The sequence below is a fragment of the Pieris brassicae genome, chromosome Z (assembly GCF_905147105.1).
Source record: "Pieris brassicae chromosome Z, ilPieBrab1.1, whole genome shotgun sequence".
Classification (NCBI taxonomy): Eukaryota; Metazoa; Arthropoda; class Insecta; order Lepidoptera; family Pieridae; genus Pieris; species Pieris brassicae.
The window spans coordinates 9,026,661-9,048,300 of record NC_059680.1 but is presented as its reverse complement, the minus strand read 5'-3'; the positions used below and the strand labels follow the sequence as shown (position 1 = coordinate 9,048,300).

Here is a 21,640-nt window from a genome sequence, read left to right as displayed (position 1 = left end):
ATTGTTTCCTAGAAGTCTGCACTAAGATGTAAATAATAAAACTTATGAATTGGTAAAAAAAGATAGGGAGAAAACAGCCCTGATTGTCTTGAAGTAAAACAAAAGATGTAGATTTAGTGGAATGATTCGCCTTAAGTATCCATCATTGGTTAAACAGGGCCTAGTGTTAATTTTATTATTATTACAGGTTTTATTACCTGTTCTAGTACGGTGATTATATCTATTATTTGCATACGCTGCCAAATATTTAGGTGAAGATTTTTTTTACATCAACAATAGCTACAAATAATCTTACAAAGTTGGCGACTGTTATTTGCAATAAAATCGTGGTTATATCGAGAATCCACAAACTCCCTAGCCTTATTAAACTTATTTCAAATCTTAACAAAGATTACATTTACAGAGCAAAAATTGTTAATTTTTGTAGAAAGATTATTTTGTTAAAGTTGACAAATGTGCATGAAATTTTAAAAAATACGTGTTTATTGTAATAGTTTAAAGGTTATATGTTTTCTCTACTTCACCTGTACGTATTTTTTATATATTTTACATTAGCAAATAGCAACATAAATGTTGACCATAAGTTAAAACTATTACCATAATATTAAAAAAAAGTTGAGCATAGATCTCTTGGACTAGTGTTGTTGCTTGCGTTTCCTGGACTATAGAGTTGAGAGTGTCAATCGTAGACTAGCGTGTTGCGAGACTGTGGCGTATACTTCTTATGTGATTACACAATTAGGATAGCATCAACATTTTAGATTGATTTTAATTTTAATAAAATAAAAACTATAGCAAAAGATAACTGGTAAATATTTTAATATTATGATTACGCATTCTTAAATATATATATATATATAATAACATTTAGCTAAATAATAATTTAGGTACGTACTAATAAATCATAACAACAAAATGTTTATCTACATAATATTATAACATTATAAGTACCTTTAAATGCTTTTAAATTTGCATTAATATTTTGTTTAATGTGTAACATTTGCCTTCTGTTCTAAGCAACTTTCATAATATTTTAAATCGTTATGCAATAAAGTCATATATCTGTAACCTGCAACAATTTTTCATGGCTTTTGAAAGAATGCATTAATTTATTTAAAATAACTTTCAGGCTATGTCCCAAATTAATGACTTAATACGGGTAATGAGAGGGCTTCGTCAGGTTGTTGAAGCAGGACTTAAATTACAACAGGAGAATTCTAGCTTAATATGGAATAACTCAAGCTTTAAGCCATACTTTCAAAAGTGCACAACTAACCCCTTTAATATCAAAGTATATCCAGACATACCTAAAGACTTAGTTGATAGAGCATTTGTTGTATTTCATGGAATAAGACAATATGCCCTAATGCATGTACCAAATTTTAATCCTAGTATTAAGAAAAATAGCATGGATCCTGAATTGCAAGATGAGATTGAACAGTTAAATAGAGAGTTTGATAAAACATTTGAAACTTTGAAAAGGAAACAAAATCATGAAAACTCATTATTAGCATCTGGGGATATTACTGTGCCACTGGAAAAATTGAAGTCACAAGCAGAGAGATTAAAACTAAAATCTATTGACACACCTAATGTAATGCTGCCTTCTGCCGTGAAAATAGAGGATACCATCATCAATATAGATGAGAATAGAGTTCCTGTTTTAAAACCAGTAGCCAAGAAGAAGTTGAAAGTATTTGTAGGTATAATTTAGTTTAGTTTGTTCCATTTATCCTTATAACAAAAGTTGGCCTTAGAAATATCTAAATTCTCTTGTTTGGTGTGGGACATGATAAAATAAGTAACAAAATTCAAAACTCTTTGCTTCTTCTAAGCATGCATTCTTTGCAGCTCAATGAAAATTCAAAAGCTCGTGTGGTGCCTTCATCCCGTATTGGGCGTATGATATCATTTGGCTCATTAGCTGCTGGCCTTGGTGTGGGAACAGTAGCACAATATGCAAGAAATACACTTCAGTCTGTCACCGGCAAGACTGATGATACAGTCAATGCATTTTTGTCACCTGCAAATGCAGAAAGAATCGTTGACACACTGTGCAAAGTTAGAGGTACTTTGTTTAATTATGTTTCTAATACAACACATAATTATTAAATATTAATAATATGTACTTTACAGGTGCAGCTTTGAAGTTGGGCCAACTTTTGAGTATACAAGATGAGTCAATGATACCATCAGATTTACAAAAAATATTTGAGCGTGTACGTCAATCTGCTGACTTCATGCCAACATGGCAGGTTGAAAAAGTAATGTTGTCGCAACTAGGTGCCGATTGGCGCAGTCGTGTTCAATACTTTGAGGAAAAACCATTTGCAGCAGCATCAATAGGTACTTTTTTATATATAATGACAATAGTTTTAACTTTATAGATATTACATTTTACCTATTAGTCAATATTTAAGTATACAAAGTAAGTTTTAGTTATTTCGAATATACTTTAAATTTTCATGAATAAAAACCCACCTGAATTCCTTAAAGCTGAAAGCTGACTTAGTAAATGTATTGTAACATCTGTACAATTATTTTTCTTATTATGTGATCTTTTAGGACAAGTACATTTAGCATTGTTGCACAGTGGCAGAGAAGTTGCTATGAAAGTGCAGTATCCAGGAGTAGCAAAAGGAATTAATAGTGACATAGACAACCTTGTTGGAGTACTTAAGGTAAAAAATAAACTAATTCCAAACAGACATTGCTTAAAACAGCATTTGCATCTTTTGATTAGTTGGCATATTGCATACTTAGTTCAGTAGGAGTGACTTTCTTAGTGTTATAGTTATAAATATGAAAGAAAAAACAATTATTTATCTACAAGATCATCAACACTCAACTGAAATTATTATTAGAAATAAATTGATATTCATTTCAGTAAATAATGCGATTGTTTCAGGTATGGAATTTGTTCCCAAAGGGTATGTTTATAGACAATATTGTGGAGGTTGCAAAGAAAGAGTTAGCTTGGGAAGTGGATTATATGCGTGAAGCGGAATGTACAAGAAAATTCAAAAGACTCCTGGCGCCGTTTCCGGAATATTACGTGCCAGATGTTATAGGTATATATTGTATATTACATCTACCTACTCTAGCCATAAATACTGAAACAAAGTAAAAACATTTATTTTTATTTTGCAAAAAACATTTATTACTCTTAACAGTGTATTAGTTTAAAACATAAATATAAAACAATTTAAAATATAAAAAGCTTATTCGAAGTGGTGTCCATTGGCTGCAATACAGTCCTTTAAACATTGAGGCCAGATCAATAGAAGCACACACTCTTTCCATAGGAAAATTCTTCAATGATAATCGTACGGATTGTGTTAGGGACTCCAAATTATCATGGCGTTTAGAGCAAGCCATACCCTCTAAAACTGACCATGAATCATAATCCAGCTTATTAAGATTGAGATTAGACTGGCTAGTCTTCAGCTCTGATGAAGTCCGAAGTGTTTGTTTCTTGCCTGCTGCTGGAAGGACCATTCTTGGTTATTGAACATGGTGTTGTTAAGGGGCTTCACTAACTTCTCAAGAATGGTATCTTGATACACTTTTGCCGATGTTTTGATACCTTTTTTACAAAAGTATGGCTCAGTCACTCCTTCATTGCTAACACCCCACCATCAAACCATCACTGAAGTCGGATAGTGCCCACGTTGCACTCTATTGACTAAATCTTCCATAGAGCTTTAAGCATAAATACCGCCATATTTTATTACTTTTCAATTGTAACAGTATTTATGGCCAGACTTATATTTATGCCCTACACCGGCATTTAACACTACCCAAAACACTTCATTAATACCAGTATAATTTAAAATAAGGGGATATTGTTCAAGATGACTGGTGTAATTTCGCATTTACAGAGAAAAGTTATTTGACATAAGAAAAGAAATACTTCAATGAATATAAAACATGTGTCATGGAATTTGACACTTCTTCAAGTGGCCAAATTGGTATTGAAATATCAATTCCGGCCGTTGTGGATTTAATTAAACAATCAAAATTAATTAATTTATACTTGTATATAAGTACAACTTTAAACATGAATGTTAAACAAATAGGAAGGATGTTTCTCTTATACAAGACATTTATGAATATTTATTTATTATTAATACACATAATCATTAAATACAGATGACCTTTGTGCACCAGAAGTGATGACTACAGAGTTAATAGAAGGGCAACCAATTGACAAGCTATTCAATGCTGACCTTGAAACAAGAATGGATATTGCCTACAAAATTATGCAACTTTGCTTGCGGGAAATGTTTGTATTACGTTGTATGCAGACTGACCCAAACTGGGCAAATTTCTTTTATAACACCAATACTAAACAGGTATAAAATGCCTTTAACGAATATAAGTCTTAACTTAAGTAACACAAAATAAACAACGCACTCACTAATACTTACTTCACAAAAACTTAAATTATTAAAATTATCACCTTAAGCCTTACAGGCCGTACAGTTGTTCTTTAAGATGAAACGGATAATTAAACTATTAATTCACTAGATTGAAAGCTAAAATTAAATTGGTTAACTAATTAAGTCATAATTATTGTATCATCAATTAAGAATAAAATGTCATTTTATTACAGGTAATTTTATTGGACTTTGGGGCCACACGCGAATATTCCAAAGACTTCATGGACCAATATATTGAGATAATACACGCGGCCTCAGAAGGTGACCGTGATGCCATCTTGCGGATGTCAAGGGAAATGAAATTCCTTACTGGATACGAGTCAAAGGTAAATTTTACATATAAATATTCGCCCTAATAGCAATCTGCAAATCTATATCTACCTTAATAGGTACCTGGAAGTGAAGGTGTAAAGACCTGAGTTATTTTACCTTACAGATCATGGAAGAAACGCATGTAGACACAGTTATGATCATGGGGGAGATTTTTACCACCGCTAGTACGGACGGTTTCGACTTTGGCTCCCAAAATACGACAAAACGCATACAGTCCCTCGTACCAACAATATTAACGCACAGACTTTGTCCACCTCCGGAAGAAATCTACTCGTTACATAGAAAACTATCAGGTGTTTTCTTATTATGCTCAAAATTAAAAGTTAAAATGAACTGTCGAGATATGTTCCAAGATATCTACCGGCAATACAAAAATAATGACTTCAATTAAGTGCTTCCGGCTGAGGCTGACTCATTCTTGGTCTTAGTGATATTTTTTCAAATCGTTTTACATATGCCAAAAATGACTCATTTGAAAATTTATATATCTAGACTAGGAATGGAAAAACTTCGATGTCCGCTTCTTTTTATAGTTGCCTTACTCTTATTCTTTTGATTTGAGGTAAATTTAACCATGATTTTAAAGAAGATAAATCTTATTGGTTGATGGTTTTGGTATTTTAGCGATTTTTGAGCGAAATGTCTCTAGAAATGTCTCTAAATATCTCACCCTTGCATTGCATTGCATACCCTGAACGGCCCAAGGCCATGTTTTAAGCTCTTAAATAAATGAAGGTTGTTGATTAATGGTTTTATTTCTTGTTAGTAAATATGTACAAATGCTGTAATTTTAGGTATAATTGTTTATAATGATTTTAACTCAAAATTAAGCAGTTTTAAGTGTCATTCAATACATAAAAAAATTGTATGTTAATTTATTTGCTTTAATCATAACACTACTAATTTTGATTTGATTTCAAGTTGTTTATCTTATTGTTATTGTAAAAAGCCTATGATTTATTAGTAAACATAAACGTTAAAAAACTGTATTTTTTATGGTACTGAATGTAAGTATTTTTAGTTAAATAAGAGAACAAATAATACATTATTTTAAGCATTTCAATATTACCTCATCTGTATTTATATTTTTTTACAAAAACTAAAAAGTATTTATAAAAGTAATGTAACATATTAACAAAATTAATCAATTCTGTAAAAAGGTCTAGCTGCATTCTTTATAAAATAAAATTATATGACTAAAATTAGATTTTTATTTATGTGATGACCTTTATGTAACTTTTCGAACAAAGCTTTATATTCTGTCCATTTGGAGAACTTTAGGAAAAGGAGCGAATTACAATAATGCTCATTCATCGGCAATGTAGGGTTTCACATGGAATTCCGTTTGTAATAGTACTATGAACAATTATGAAATAAAACAAATGAATGAGTGCGTATTTTCTATACTTTATTCAATTCTTTTCGCAGAATTTTAGCACTCTGGCTATAATTTTCTAATAAGTATATTAATTGGTTCTTCTAAAGAAAAGCAACACGTGATACGTAAACATTAAGGATATTGCAACATATAACATGTGTGTTACAAACGAACACGTTGAATATACAATTTTTTTTTAATTTAATACATTTATAGAGTGTACAGAGTGCTACATTCCTCTGATCTTAAACGTCACTAATTTACTGGCTTTAATAGCCCTGGAAATATGTGTAACTAAGATCCTGAGAACATTAATATATTACAAAAGGCTTTTCAATACCACAATAGATATCATTGACTACCAAATATTTTTTTAGATTACAAGAACGCTTCCAATATGATGTTATGGTAATAAAATTCGGCTGGTCCCTGCTGTATGCGGCCTGTTTCTGATGTTTATCTTTAACAGTATTCAGCTTGTCTTCGGCATCAAGTTTGTTAAATCCGTTTAATGTAGTATTTAAATATAGACATGCATTGTTATACAACAGTAGAAATTTCACTAAAATTCTTAATATACTTAAAGTTATCAGTACAAAAAAACTGCAACATTATTAACACCGTCTTAGTGGCTGGTCTCAAATGCAGATGTATAATGTGAATTTATTTATTTACGATACTTGATGTGCGAATATTGAATTATACCTGATTTAAATATGATTGTATAAACTCATTCAGATTAACCTAAAAATACTGATATAATTGTAACTAGCATTAAAATTTTACTAACTTTAACACATATAATCTAAACAACAACTAACAACCAACAGCTACTTTACTGCAAACTTGAAATATTTAGTCTTAGTGACAGTCAGTTAATGAAGATATAAATGTAATACATAATGAAATGTATATTATATTATGAAGGACATAATGATTTTATGGTTTAAGCTTTCAAGAAGATGAACAGTAATAAAACAAGACTAATTAAAATAAGCGTTAATAGAGCATTTTCTACAGAAGGCCTCTTATGTCTAAATGAATGAAAACAATAGTTTTATTTACTTTAAAATAAGACCTTTATGTACATGAGATCCCGTTATTTTTTATTTCAAAATGATGCCAAAAGTTGAGAATTTCTCTATAACTTTAATTACAATGGAATAAGTAATATAACAAATGTAGAGTATTACCAACTCTTTGAACCACCTCAGTTATACATTACTGGGATCAAACTATCTAATAATGAACTATTTGATGTCTTAATCTATTGCCAATATATTTCGTTGTAGTTAATGTGATTCAAATAATAATTTTAAAATATATATATTGTTTTTGTTTTTAAATAAGTAAAGGGTCTTAAATACCTTTAATTATTTAAAAACAAAACTTTACTGTACTGTAGATCTTAAATAATTGTTAATCACAATAAAATATAGACAACGAAGAGAGACGTATACTTAGCGATTATTTAGGTAGTAAAATACTGGTAATATATAAAAGTGAGTCTCAAAACGTTTTTAGATAATTAGCAATGATTTGTAATTTAATTCTAGTTAATACGTTCAAGGCTATTGTCTAGGCTTTCTCGCCGAGCCTGAGAATATGAGAAAATTTAGGTACGTATTACATATTAAAAAGCTAGTTATATACAAACCTACATTACTTTCATGACCGTTTCCCACTTCATAAAAAAATGCAAAATTTAAAGCTGTTTAGGGCCTTACTGAAATGTATTTACGATAAATCAAAACTTAATACAAAGTAGTAAAAAAATATAAGTCATAATCATTTACCGTCTCTAAATTATTGTATGAAGTAAAATAGTTATGCCAGACGATAAATATTTCACAAAGGTTTAAAGTGTTTTATAGTAAATAAATATTCAGCTAACTTCATGGCTATTTAATTTAAAATTTTAAATATAAGTAGCAAATAGTATAAACTATTAATACAATTGCAAACATATCTATTAAGGGTAAGATAATAGTTTAAATAAAATGTGTTCGTGTGACATCTTAACACTTATATGGGACCTTAAATAAACAAATGTTTAACTAGAGATTTCACGATATAAGTCTAAATATTAGCAATTCACCTAGGTAGGTACCAATATGAAGGCGGATTGATAAACATTTAATGAAATATGTTTATGAGAATAGAACTATCAGGGTATAGTAGGTTAGTTAGGTATCAAGGCTCCACTTATTTCTATTAAACCAGCATTATATTTTTGGATTTTTTTGTTTTATTCGTTACAAATGTAGTTTCTAAATTGAACAGGTTAATTGTATATCCATGATTGATGAAATATTATATTAGTCTAGCAGACAAAGCGAATACATATAACTAGAAGTTTTGAGAACTATTAGGTAAAAGAAAATACAATTTCTTTATATAAATATAAATTATATCTACAGGGCAGTTATTTTAATTAAAATAACTACCTTCTATAGTATGTTATATACTTAGAAACGCCTAACAGTAGGTACCATTTCAGTAGACGCATGTCAGATTTATCTCTAAAAGATAGCATACAAAACTAGTGTGAGAAACGGTCTTATGGGGTAAACGGAGCAGTCTGTCTTTACAGTTATAGCAATAAATATAAAGTAAGATTGATGTCTACAATATCAGTCACCGGACTAGTAGATTGCCAGTCGGCCATTGTCTACTAGGCGACTGACATTGCGTTCTTGAAGTCACGTAGAAAACCTAGTATAAAGTTGATTTGTAACGAAAGCATAATATTCTTAGGCGTTGGACTCCTTCAGATCGGTGAGTCGCGCGAGTTGTGCGGGTTCTAGTTCGTCAGGGATGGAAGCGCGGCCTGCGCGGGGTGCGGCAGGTGGGGAATGAGGAGCGGTGGGGGGGCCTGAGGCTACCGAGGCACCATTGGACTCGCCTTCTGAGGCTGTCGAGCTTGAAGCTGGGTGCGGTGCGGAGTCTGCGTGGCCCTCATCTGTGTCCCGAAGACACACAGCTGTCTGTTCAGATAGAGAGGATTCCTCGTCGTCATTTTCCTCAGCTCGCTCTTCTTCTTGTGGCGGCTCGCGTTGTTGTTGCTCAGGTTCAGCAGGTGGAAAAGGTTGTTCTGGTTCTTCCACCATAGGGGTGGCGGCAGTGATTACTATTTGTGCCACACCAAGGCCGCAATCTTCAGTGGGAAGTTCAACTTTTGGCGGAGGCGGTTTCGGTTGCGGGGCGGGGGGTATCTCCTCTTCCTAATACCAAAACAGGTTTAAATAATTCATTATTTTCATGTTATTACTATTTTTTCCCTGTCTGGATTTGACATGAGCCGTATACTATATATGGCAATGGAATATTAGTGTATTTTAAATCAAGACTTCAAATAAACATTTTTAATGGATCGTTACAGTACAATCTACTATCGATCTACTCTAGAACAACAATTTTTCGCATGCATAAGGCAGCATGCTTGTGATGAGATGAATTTCTAAACAAATATATTACACTCAAGATACATATAAGTTTAACTATAATAAACCGTAAAGAAAGATCTACTTTTAATAATTAGCTCTAACCTAGCCATAGACATGTAGTTTGTAAACAACCTATTTTTATTATTATTGTCTTATATATGGGGTAAAAAATTGCAATGATAGTTTTTATTTACCATATCAATACCAACAATCTGAGGCAACATGAAATAGCCTTAACAATATTGACTTTTTGATTATCTCAAACAGTTTTATTGTGTAATATCTAATTGAATTAACAAGATTATAAAATATTTTATAAATTTCAACAACAGTTTAGTTAAACATAGTTCACTGGTAATATACGGTACAATTTTATGTGTATAACTTATTCCGATCGAGTCTTAATACCATAGTCTCTCCCAAATTCATTACACCGGCGCGCGGCGCAGGTTTTCGAAAGGGTGTTAATATTGTTTCAAAATCAACACTACCACACATAAATAAACGTTATTTTAAACTTTAAAGTTGCTTAAATATGTGTGACATCAATTTTCGTTTTAAATAATTTAAAAAGGCATTAAATAGCTGTAAAAACAAGCAATTTATAAGCGCAGTGATAGCGTACAGTAAGCACACAACACAAACACATGTTTAACAATCATATTATATTTATAAAATTGTTTAAAACATAAGATCAAACCTCGTCTTCAAAATTGTCACCGAGAACCTCATCAACTGTAGCATGGAAAAATATAAATATAATTATTACGCGGTCCTAATCAACTATAATTCAAGTTCAATAAACAAGGTGTATGTGATTGTTTTGAGCTTAATTACAAACGTATTTGTTGCAATGGGCAAAACATATGTCATTAAGTCGGTAATATATATTTAAACAATAGTATATAACTTACCGATGATAGAAGGCGCGATAGGATGTTGGGGTGAGAATTGAGTATCGTATTGGTGATGCTGATTCCTACTAAGTTCTAGGTTAAAGCTGAAGTCTGGTTGACTGTCCATTGAGTCGCCCATTCCAATCGGTGGTGGTGGTGGCGGGTCCGCAGGTGGAGCAGCACTTTTTATATTGTTGTTCTCATTCACCACTTCTAGCAGCGTCCAAGAAGGGACAAATATTTCAGGTAGCTAATACCATCTTTTTTGATAGTGGATGCCTTTCAATATATTGGCGGTACATGTTATTGAATCTTGCATCATTTTGTTAAAATAAGAAAAATATGTCAGCAAAGATACATATGCGGCTCGAAAGGTGGAATCTTGAGGTGCAAAGGGTAAAGAGCTTAAGAAAGATAAGATGAGAAAAAATAGACTTGAAACATTAAAATTGATTTTCACCAGTAGTACTGTAATGTAACGTATACTATTCCACTGATTAATTCCGATAAATTATTTTTTATTTTTATCCTATAATAAACCGTGCATTCACGAGACCCATGCATTTAGACCGGCTACAAAACTTGCGATTCTTATGCTTTATTGGAGTTAATATCACATCACAAGTATATCAGCTATTATTTACATCGAATTATCGCCTGTAAGCACATGTAGCGCATTGTACCAAACTTTGTTTTGAAACGCCAGATTTGTATCCGCCCCTGTACAGCGATTACGAATGAAATCGTGAGTTAGGCGTTGAATCACGGAAATCTAGTGATTTTTACCGTGCCATGTAGTTGTTAAATAAATCATCATGCCAATTTCAAATTATACTAAAACCATTTACTCAACGAGTCAATAAGCTATCTATGGCGTGTGTTACAAACAAAATACGGCACAAATTGTGACTTCTATAATTGTATGAAACTGTATAAAAGTATGCAGCGGCAAGACACCGACAAACGGCACTCGTACGTAGACACTTAATTTTAATGTTACAAGGAGGAAGTTTTTAGACGGAAAGAAGTTGTCGAAGTACGAGGACCAGTTCATAAGAAAATTAGAGTAAAAGTCACCAAATCAGACAAGCTTACGGTCATCGTTGAATTCGCTGTCGGGAGATCCAGGTGGGGACGCAAATACAGGTGCCGCTGAGTCGGGAGGCGTCCAATCTTCATCTGCTCCACTTAGTGGATCGCCATTCTGAATTGAAACTCATGTTGCAATTGGGTATTGTGTATACACTTAAATTTTAAAATGTATTTATAATAACCTCGTCACATTCTTCAACAATTAATGATGGGAAGTTTCCAACAGCTCCGTTTACTTCACCGCGCCACCAACCGTCGTCCACTTCATGAGCCTCACGTGAAACAATGCGAATTATCTAAAAAAATATCAATATGTTCATTACCGTTTGTAATATTCTGATTAAAGCTTTAAACAATTTTATAATACCTGTCCTTCTTCTAGATTTAATTCATCAGATGCCTCTGCATCATAATCATAAAGGGCAAAGCAATAGCCTAGCGTTGGTAATAACTCCGCCGACGGTTCATCATCTCTTTGTTGTTCCACTTTCTGTTCTTCCGGTTTGACGACTGGAGCCGAAATCACTGAGATCTGGTCAGGTGACTGGATGACATCGGCATCCTCACCCTCCACAGTGTAGTCGACGGATGAAAAAGAAATTTGTGTAACAAGCCCTGGAGTACTCGATGGCTAAAAGTATAACAATTATCAAAGAAAACGCAAATATAGAAAGTACAAGTAAATACAGTAAATAAAATACGGGTCTGATAAGTGGTTACCTGTTCTCTATCAATGTCCAGATAATTATGTGGTACATATCCTTCTTCGCCGCGGTAATTACGTGCACGAAGCCAACCGTCACCATCGCCTTCACCGACAACTTCTAACTGTTCACTTTCAATAATTGACAGCTCATCTGGATTTTGAGCCTACAGCATAGAGCATAATTAAGAATGTTATTTGAGATATTAATTAAGAATCTTTTTCAATTATAAAATACTTTACTTACGGTGTATGAGTACAAAGCTGTACACTTATAGAGTGGAGCAACGGGAGCTTCAGCAGGTTCAGTGGCTGGAGCAGTGGTTTCAGCTTCTGTTTCACCCCAATTCACTTGTGTGGGGTCATCCCAGCCAGCTGTTATTTGTTCGATACGCATGCGATCTTCCTCCAATTCAGCTATAAGTGTAATTAAAAAGACAATACGTAAAATAAATTAAAACCACAATTCATTAAGTTTAATTCAATATTAATCTAGTGTCAGCAACCGTATATGGATTTTGACCGAAGATTGCATCCATTTCTTTGATCGTTTTAATTTTTATAGACAAGTAACTGATCAGCCTTCTGTGTCTAACATATGTCGATGTTTGCCTTTAGAAGGAAAAACCCAACGCACGACGTCAGGGCTGAGAGTTCCTGCTGAGACTGCTCTTAAGGTTAATTCAAATAATCAAAAATTGTTGTATGTACCATCTTCTTCGTCTTCTTGTTCATCTTCATGTTGTGAATCAGAAGTTGTACGTTGATGACCGGATGTTGTAGCGACAGCGGAAGTAGCTGCGTCTCCTTCAGTATTATCACTGTCGTAAAATGAGTCCGAACTAGGCTGATCCTGTCGTGATATAAAACTTTTGTATAAATTGTATTAGTATGACATTTGTTTTTTTTTATCTAGAAATAGGTAGTTACATTTTATTGAAAGTGCCTAAATTACTTACGGCAGCTCCAGATGCATCAGTGCGAACACTAACTAAGCTACTGCTTCGTGGCAAAGTTTCTTGTACTGCCAATAGGTCAACTTCTTTCAGCCATTCGTCGACTGGGGCTCCACCGTTTCTTAAACATTCCAATCGAGCTTCGTATTTAACTTTTGATGTTTCCGAACGTCTAATGTTTGTGCGCAGTTCATCCATACGAACTTCCAACTCTGGTCCATTAGGATCATTAGGATCAACCTAAATGTAGTGAAGAATTAAGATATTTATTGAATTCATTGATAATTAATAAGTGTACTAATATGCAAGAAAAAATAAGAAAACTGTTAGCTATTCTATACATACATAACTTTTACAGATTTTAATTATTATAATTATATATATATATATATGTAACCTTTTGACCAGCATCTCGCATTGCCTGATAAACATTCAATTTGCGGGTAGCATCTCTGACAAGTGATGTCTCTCGGACCACCCGAGTCGCCCAACGACGGGCTTCCTGAGCCAAAGTTTGTGCAACAGTTTCATGCTCCATTGTTACCGTATCAATTGGATCGTTATCACAAGGCTCGAAGTCATACTGAAGCAATAAATAATCTCGAATATCTATCCTAGTTTTGATAAGGGCTTTTCTTTCGTGTATATAGGTATAAATAAATCAACTCATAAATAAACTCAAAAAGACATTATCGATACTATTAAAATAATTATTGACTTGTCACTATTCAATCGCTAAACTTGATTACAAAATTGTGGGATATTAATATTAAAAATTCGCAGCACATATTACAACACTATTTAACATCTGTAGTTCTCCCACACTTTTATAAAATTCTAATGCAATGTACTATAATTACCTGAATATGTTGCTTCAAAACTGGATAGTATAGATATATACATTGTAAATTATACTCCCTGGTTAATTGTTGAGCTTGATCACGAATTTTTCCAAAAGAATGTTGAGTGGCCGAACAAGTAAGCAGTTCAGTTCGACCCATGAGAGTTAAAAACTCAGATACTTTTTCGTACACAGCTCCTTCCATACTTTGCATGCATGATTGTAGTTCCACCAAAAAGTAACGATTCTATAAGAAATTTCGTTTTATAATAATTAACTGCAATTTGATTTGATTGAATTTGGGTTTTATTAATAAACTATAAAAATAAAAGTATTTGAACCTGGTGAGCATTAGCTGCAGAAATGCTAAGAAGATAATCGTTTCTAGCGCCAGTAGATTTCTCTTCCAGTTGATCGCGGCGAGAAGACACTTTTGCACTATTTTTTTGCAATGAAGTAATTGATTGGAAGAATGATCCCTTTTTCTTTTTTAACCTAAAATTATTTATATAAAATCTCAATGTAACTAAAATTAAAATTCAAAGTTTAAATTTTTAGAAATATCTAGCACTAACTTCTCTTCTATGTCTTTAGCTTTGTCTCTGACATCATGAGCGGTATGTTCTTCGTCAAAGTAAAACTTCTTGTTCTTATCCACATCGAGTACTGACAGTTGAAGCTCTTTGTGTGCTTGGGCCAGTTGATCAGTACTCTGAATTGTAGAAAAAAAATCAAACGCCAAAACACATCGCAGTTAAACACCAAATATTATTTACTGTATATTTCAAATACCTTTTTTGCAACATTAATTTTATGTTGTCTTAGCTGTTTGGCTTCATCTGCAATCTGTTGTTGGAACACCTCCACCGCAGCAAGGCGAGCCCGAGCCAATTTTTCGTTCTCTTCCAAAACAGTTCTCCAGACATTCCACATATTCCTATTAATATATTCTATACTGTGTTTTACGTGGTTACACATAAACTAACATACAAACAACTCGATCAGACTAATCGGACAAGTGTTCGTTTGTGGAATCATTCGTTGCGTTAGCGGATGATACCTACGACTACGTTTTTCGATGATGAGGGATAGCTATAAGGTGGAACAGGACTATCCCAGGCGTGGTGTGCCATAGGGAGAGTTTGAGAGTTTTAGCACCACGAGTGGCGAGGAACGTATTATGAAGTTAATTTTGTCTATTACTATAATACCTTTATTGATACTGAAACAAATGTTTGTTCCCATAGGTACTATCTTTATATAAACCATTTTTTGTAATGATAATGTAATTTGTGCTTACAGTTACAGCTTAGTTTTAAAAAGCTTTAAAAAGGTTATATATTTTATTCGATTGCAATGCTGGTAAAAATATTATTATTATTATTAGTAAGATATTTTAACACTGACAGAATTCACTTGAACATTATTTTCTTTTGTTAACATGGCTTTTACACATTAAGAAAACAATTTTAAATAGATTGAAGCTATGTATTATTATTGTAAAATTATGTAAATAATTCTATGGTTATAATAATAATACATAGCTTCAATCCGTTTAAAAAGTGTTTTCTTAATGACCATTATTTGTTAGGATAAGGTTAGGTTTTATTTTCGTTCGAATTAGTATTATGTTGCTCTAATTGTAGAAAATAAAATTTATTTAAATTTGAGGTTAAATATTGTTTAAAATATAATATTGAAAATTTCACAGGCCGCCCCAACATAGCCATGGTAGTATTAGTAATTGCAGTAATAATAATACAGCTACGTTGTCATACACCTGTTTTGATTTCACATTAATATAAAAACATGTGTTGATGTGAAATCATTAACATTATGCTATAAAGCTATAAAATTTACGTTACATTACGATATTCATATTAAATTAAAGAATGCTTCTCTCGTATGTAACATAACAACGTTAGTTAATTAAGTTATGAAGGCACTTCGTTTTATTTTAATTTATCAAAGGCAAACAACAGTTCAAACATATATTTTGGCGGTTATATTATTACGTGAATATTCTTTCTATAATAGTCACTATTGTTGTGTATGAAAATTGATTGTCCAAACACTTTCATTGTGATACGTTCTATTTCTAGGATAAATCACCTGTGACGCTTATTTTCTGAGAAAATTAAATTTGTGGCTTTTGGCTATGACTTAATGGCTAGCAGAAAACTAGAACATATCGGGATATTTGTATTTTATTTATTTGATCTTAGCGAAGTAAAACATCAATAAATAATACAAGAATATTTATGTAAACTAAGGTACCATAGTGGCGTTTCTAGTTTAAAGTTATAGCCATTGTGATGTACACAAAGTGTTAATATTATTCACATACCATTTTTCTTCAGCACCGTCCACTTTTATATCCGGTATGTTAGGAATCTTCTTATTAAGGTACGCTGAAGATATTTTTAATAACGCCTAGGACAAAATACGTTAAAATAAGCTGTTACTCACAAATTCACGGAATAATAGGCCATAATTAATTCTTGTACAAGATTTTTTTAAAGTCAAGTTCATCAACTTAATATTGAAAGCTCACTATAAATCCTAGCAACAGGAATTTCGTTAAATTTATCACACTATTTTTATGAAAAAGTGTGATTCATTATACTATCCGGCACATTTGTATGGATTTCACTACTTTTAGGCACGTTTAATGTTAATTTTTATTCATTGATTAATAAAATATATATCAGTTTAATTCAATTTACCTCGGAATATGATTTCTCAATGGCAGATCTTTTGATGGTATATGTGCGGATATCTTCAAGTAAATCGCACTCATGTTGGTTCTTAGCATAAAGCTTTGCGATTTGCTCTGAGTGTAAATTTTTGAGAAACTTCGTGTAGTTACTCTGTAACATTTAAAAATCGTATGCATTACTTATCAAATATGTATTTTTTAATAATACCAGATAAAAACAGGAATAGAGGTCTCAAGAAATTTCACACATCTTCACGGCTAAAAAACACCTATGACGAGAATCTTTACGGCGTGTAGTAAACAAAAAAGAGTGTTAGAATTCCAATAATATTTAGTAATTTAAATTAGTCAAAGCAATCGTTGCATATGGACTTAAAAACCACAGGAAACTGTTTATTTTAACTACGCAGGCGAAATAGATGTCACATCTTTAGATCTATGATAGTTACAAAATATATACGCAGCTTTGTGTATGTATTATTAACATACATATACAATATAAGACCGATGCTAAGTTAGTTCTATTAATCTATTTTCATATTGTTTATAACTTAAGTAAAACTTCATTAACATAAATCATAACAACATAAACTTCATTAAAATAAGAATATGCTTAAATCGAATAAGGTATCTTATTTATTTTTTAGTGTGAATAACTAATATGAATTGTTTACTACTTTATGAATACATGAGAAACGAATAAAAACAGTATTTATTATACTTGTTAATTCAAATAAAACAATAAAATCAAAAATGTTAAATCTAGTTATGAGTAACCTGCTTATTAGCTTATTAAGTGTAAACTGTGGTAAATGTGCAGCCACCAGTAGATTACTTTTAAAGCTTTTAAAATATACATGATATGTTTTGGTTTTATAGATAAGTAATAAATAACGTAATTAAACATTGCATTATTTTAATTATTGAACACTAGTCGCAAACGCCTCAAATATGTGTCAAGAAAATTTACTTAATCTCTCTGTATGAAATATAAGTTAACACTTGAATCATTACACGTGTAATTTTACCCTATAATTGTAAATATTCAATTCAAGTTACATAATACGTAAGTTACATAGTAAGATTGATAAACGAGAACCAAAAATTGAAGGAGTTTAAAAGATGTCTATATTCGCAGTCACTAGAGAGATATATATTGAATCGATACTGCCTTTCAATATAGGGCTGTTTATTCAGAAATAAACTGAGATATTCAGATCATACTTACCTTTCTCGGTGGGGGTTGCATGGTGCAGATCGCCGTGGTGGCGGCCTGCGCTTATGAACGCGTAGCAATTCGGATCGATGGAGACCCACGCAAGCGTGACCGTGTTCTGCCGCTTTTGCCCATTGCCCAGCCGAGGCAGATTACGCGCATGCGCTATGCTTTTCTCACTACTCTCATCTCTATTTATTGTATCACAATGAGGATAATTATGCTACATTATGCGACGACGTTTATAATTAATGTTTTAGCTTAGAAATTTTCTTCGGAATTCATTACGGAATGTAAGATTTATCAAATTATTTACTTAAGGTTTTTCTAATACCTATGGTTCAAAGCCAAAAATAAATTTAGTATCACGATTTTATGACTATAATAATACAATCAAAACCGTTTACGACGACATTGTTTAGAAGGCAATATAATATACCGGTTATATTGACCAAAATCAAAGGTATCGACCGAATTCTATTATTAGGTACTTAACATCTACGTCTTCGGCTGTTACGACTATCGGTTTTTCGTCCAGATATGATTAGTCCCTTCGATGTCGTTATAACAGATTTTGACTGTATTTCTAAGGCGCTTTCTTTTAAAAGGACTTTGCTATTCGTATCTTTTCTGGTTATTAAATCAATCACTATTCTTCTATTTATTTAAAAATAAATTGCTTTGAAAGATCGCATCGCATGGATGACAAAGCTAACGCGTCTTTTTCATTGTTTAAAATTCCTAACGACAATATCAGATGGATGTATGTCTATGTTTTTTTAGATCATTCTTTATAGAAAAGTAGGATCAGTCTTCCGTGTCATGCTATCGATTTTTGGGTCGTGACGTACAGGTTTCATCACGATGTTTTCCCTCATCGTATGAGTAAGTATTAATCGCGCACATAGATGTAAATGCCATTGCTGCAAGACCTAGACGGTAGAAAAGAGAACGTATAGTGTAGCAGTGACGCGTACTCTCTAACAATTCGATAAATATCATCTAGGTTATTAAGCTATTTCAACAGTCAGATTTTTTCCTATTTGTGTATTAGTTTTAAGCCTACGTACATAAAACGCAGTTCATTTCATCATAAGAATAACTCGTCAGTTATCATAACATACCTGTTTTATATATACCTAGTAGTTCTGAATGATATATATGCTGTGCTCTATTTTTATTAGCTGTGGATCTTCTCTTTCACCTACTTTAATATGGCATCATAAATGGACGCGTAATTTGGACGCAAATTTATTTTGAAACTATAACATCTCCTAAAATACCCATTAAATTTTGATGAATTAAATTTAAGGATATAATTTAATAAGGAACGGAGTATATTAAAACACCACTGACCACTTTGATTACCATATCAAAAGTTATAGTCTGTCAACTTTAAAAGTTAGCTGGGATCTTTTTTAGAAGTTTTAAAGAAAAACAATTGAATGCTTTGCCTTCTTTCGATAAATAAACACAAAATACATAATTTACATCCCGAAAGTAAGTGTGTTTAATTAAACGAACAATCTCTTCAGTATACATATTTATTTTCAAAATATAATAAAAATGTCCAGTGAAAAGATAGAACAAGCCGCTTGTTCCTTTGATATTAATTGACAAAATGCCTGAAATGATTTTGCCTCAAAACTTTTTATGTAACATTCATGTCACTCGATAAACATTTAATTTCTCTTTACGTTAATAGGTTCGATAACGACGTAAGAAAATAAATGCACGCAAAGCAATAAGGAAACTAAAATATATCCGGAATAAATTGGAGTTTTTTTCTTGTAGTTCTTATTCTACATGCAGTTATTGCTGTTTGAAGTACCGAAATAAGAAAGACTCAAACAAAACAATCCGTTTTTCTGGGCATTGAACTCAAGATATAATGAGCTTACTACTGAACACTATTATGGTCCACGTATATTTTCTTAAGTAATTCTCGGTATATTATGATATACCAAACACATACTATACTAATAATAATATGTTATATTATACTAATATAACATATTTAACTTAAGAGAAGGGGAACAAATATGCAAAACTTTACTTTCTTAGTAAAATGACTTACCCGGTAATAACGACCAGTCGTACCGCTGTAATTGCGTTTGTTTGACATGTTTTTTCAATCTTCATTCATGTGTATCACAGTATTTGTTTTAAAATGAAATAATTTAATAAATTATATTGTTATTACTGCCTTGAGATAATTTACACTGTCGATTTATTTTAAATTTTGTTTTTTTTAATAGTGATAGTCACATCACGTGTCTCACTATCAGACTTCAGAAGTCAATTACAAACAATCGATTTAAATTGACATCATAATCAAAGATATCGCACTTATTTGCAGTAAGATGTGATAAGGCCAACAATTTTATTGTGTTTCTTGAAATTCGTCTGTATTGGACAGTATTATATCTGTATTTTATATATAGTGCTTACGAGGTTTATCGGAATTATTCAGATAAATTTTTATCGTCGCCATAGTCCTTTTTATAAGAATTTTGAAAAAACATTATAAGGCACCGGTTGGGGACGTGGGTTCAATATTACTAAATTTAAAATAATTTTACTTTTGCTTTGCACTGTGAATCTTAATATTTGTAACCAAGTTCAGAATTTTATGTATCTAATAAAAATATCACGATAGTTCAATCGTTTAATATATTTTACAATTTTTTCTACAGTCCTTATTTACATAGAAAAGTTGTACTATTACTGTGTATGTAATTATTAGCATAAAATGGATTAGATACAATACAATCGATACCTTCTGGCTTTTTCTGTAAAAATAAATCCATATCAGAATAAAGATACATAACCCCTATATTATGTAGATGATCTTGTAAAAATCAAATCGTACTTAAAAGATGCCTGTTTCATTGTGATCATTTAAGTGTTTTTTTCATTATTTACATAGACCGGAGCGAGAATGAGAGATTAATCACCAAATTACTACTTGTAGGTAAACAATTATGAACAGCAAGCGTATACACAATAGCGATTCCGTATTTAAGTTTTCGTACCACGTAATTCCAAGTTTGCAACATCAGCACTCTATTAAATAACTACATCAAAAATTAAATTGCTAATTTCTTATTCTACTTTATTTGAAATCGGTATTGGTTTTACAGCATAGACCTGCTATTATGTATTCCAAGTTGAACCATTTGAATCTCAGATATATGAAGCATGAAAAATCATAAAATAAAAGAATGAAGTAATTGATCTAGAAAAATTTAATAATGAAGGAGGCGACTATGTGCACATTGAAACTTACAATATTTACAACACCCGCGTTGCATTTCCCTTTACGACGTACACACTGCCACTTTAGCATCTCTTAATTTCTCAGATAACTCTATTCTGTACATAAGTAGTTTGTACAATTTATTCTTAATAACTAATAATCTAAGTTTTTAAAACCATGGAAATACTTATAAGGATAATGGTATTAGCTGTTAATCTCTCTTAAAGTATTCTTACCATCTAATACATAAATAACTATGTGTGAAATTATTTTTAAACTAATGACTGATCATTCAGCCAATTATACTAATGATGAATTTACGACTGATGCATAATATACATACATTTTTTCAACGATTT

At 31.9% G+C, this 21,640-nt stretch overlaps 2 protein-coding genes across 6 annotated transcripts; one reads left to right on the top strand and one right to left on the bottom strand.

Moving 5' to 3' along the window:
- Positions 1-677: 677 nt before the first annotated feature.
- On the top strand, positions 678-5,736 carry LOC123718806 (atypical kinase COQ8B, mitochondrial). Its single transcript, XM_045675706.1, has 9 exons — positions 678-808; positions 1,130-1,699; positions 1,852-2,068; positions 2,137-2,346; positions 2,566-2,681; positions 2,909-3,071; positions 4,153-4,355; positions 4,616-4,768; positions 4,879-5,736. Exons 2-9 carry the CDS (start codon positions 1,133-1,135, stop codon positions 5,164-5,166), a joined length of 1,917 nt encoding a protein of 638 aa, XP_045531662.1. The 5' UTR covers positions 678-808; positions 1,130-1,132; the 3' UTR covers positions 5,167-5,736.
- A 1,817-nt stretch (positions 5,737-7,553) lies between these two features.
- Positions 7,554-20,278, bottom strand: LOC123718730 (protein nervous wreck). Of its 5 annotated transcripts, none has more exons than XM_045675476.1 (18): positions 20,100-20,278; positions 16,814-16,957; positions 16,435-16,520; positions 14,880-15,024; positions 14,663-14,799; positions 14,429-14,582; positions 14,107-14,334; positions 13,644-13,829; positions 13,250-13,486; positions 13,002-13,143; positions 12,538-12,707; positions 12,308-12,457; positions 11,955-12,218; positions 11,770-11,883; positions 11,591-11,699; positions 10,514-10,708; positions 10,300-10,334; positions 7,554-9,377 (listed from the first exon to the last, which is right to left on the bottom strand). In XM_045675476.1, exons 1-18 carry the CDS (start codon positions 20,145-20,147, stop codon positions 8,907-8,909), a joined length of 3,015 nt encoding a protein of 1,004 aa, XP_045531432.1. In that variant the 5' UTR covers positions 20,148-20,278; the 3' UTR covers positions 7,554-8,906. The 5 variants fall into 5 exon arrangements, with proteins under 5 accessions (XP_045531432.1, XP_045531433.1, XP_045531434.1 ...); XM_045675477.1 differs by having other exon boundaries at positions 10,514-10,705; XM_045675478.1 differs by lacking the exon at positions 20,100-20,278 and adding an exon at positions 18,035-18,441.
- Positions 20,279-21,640: the final 1,362 nt, after the last annotated feature.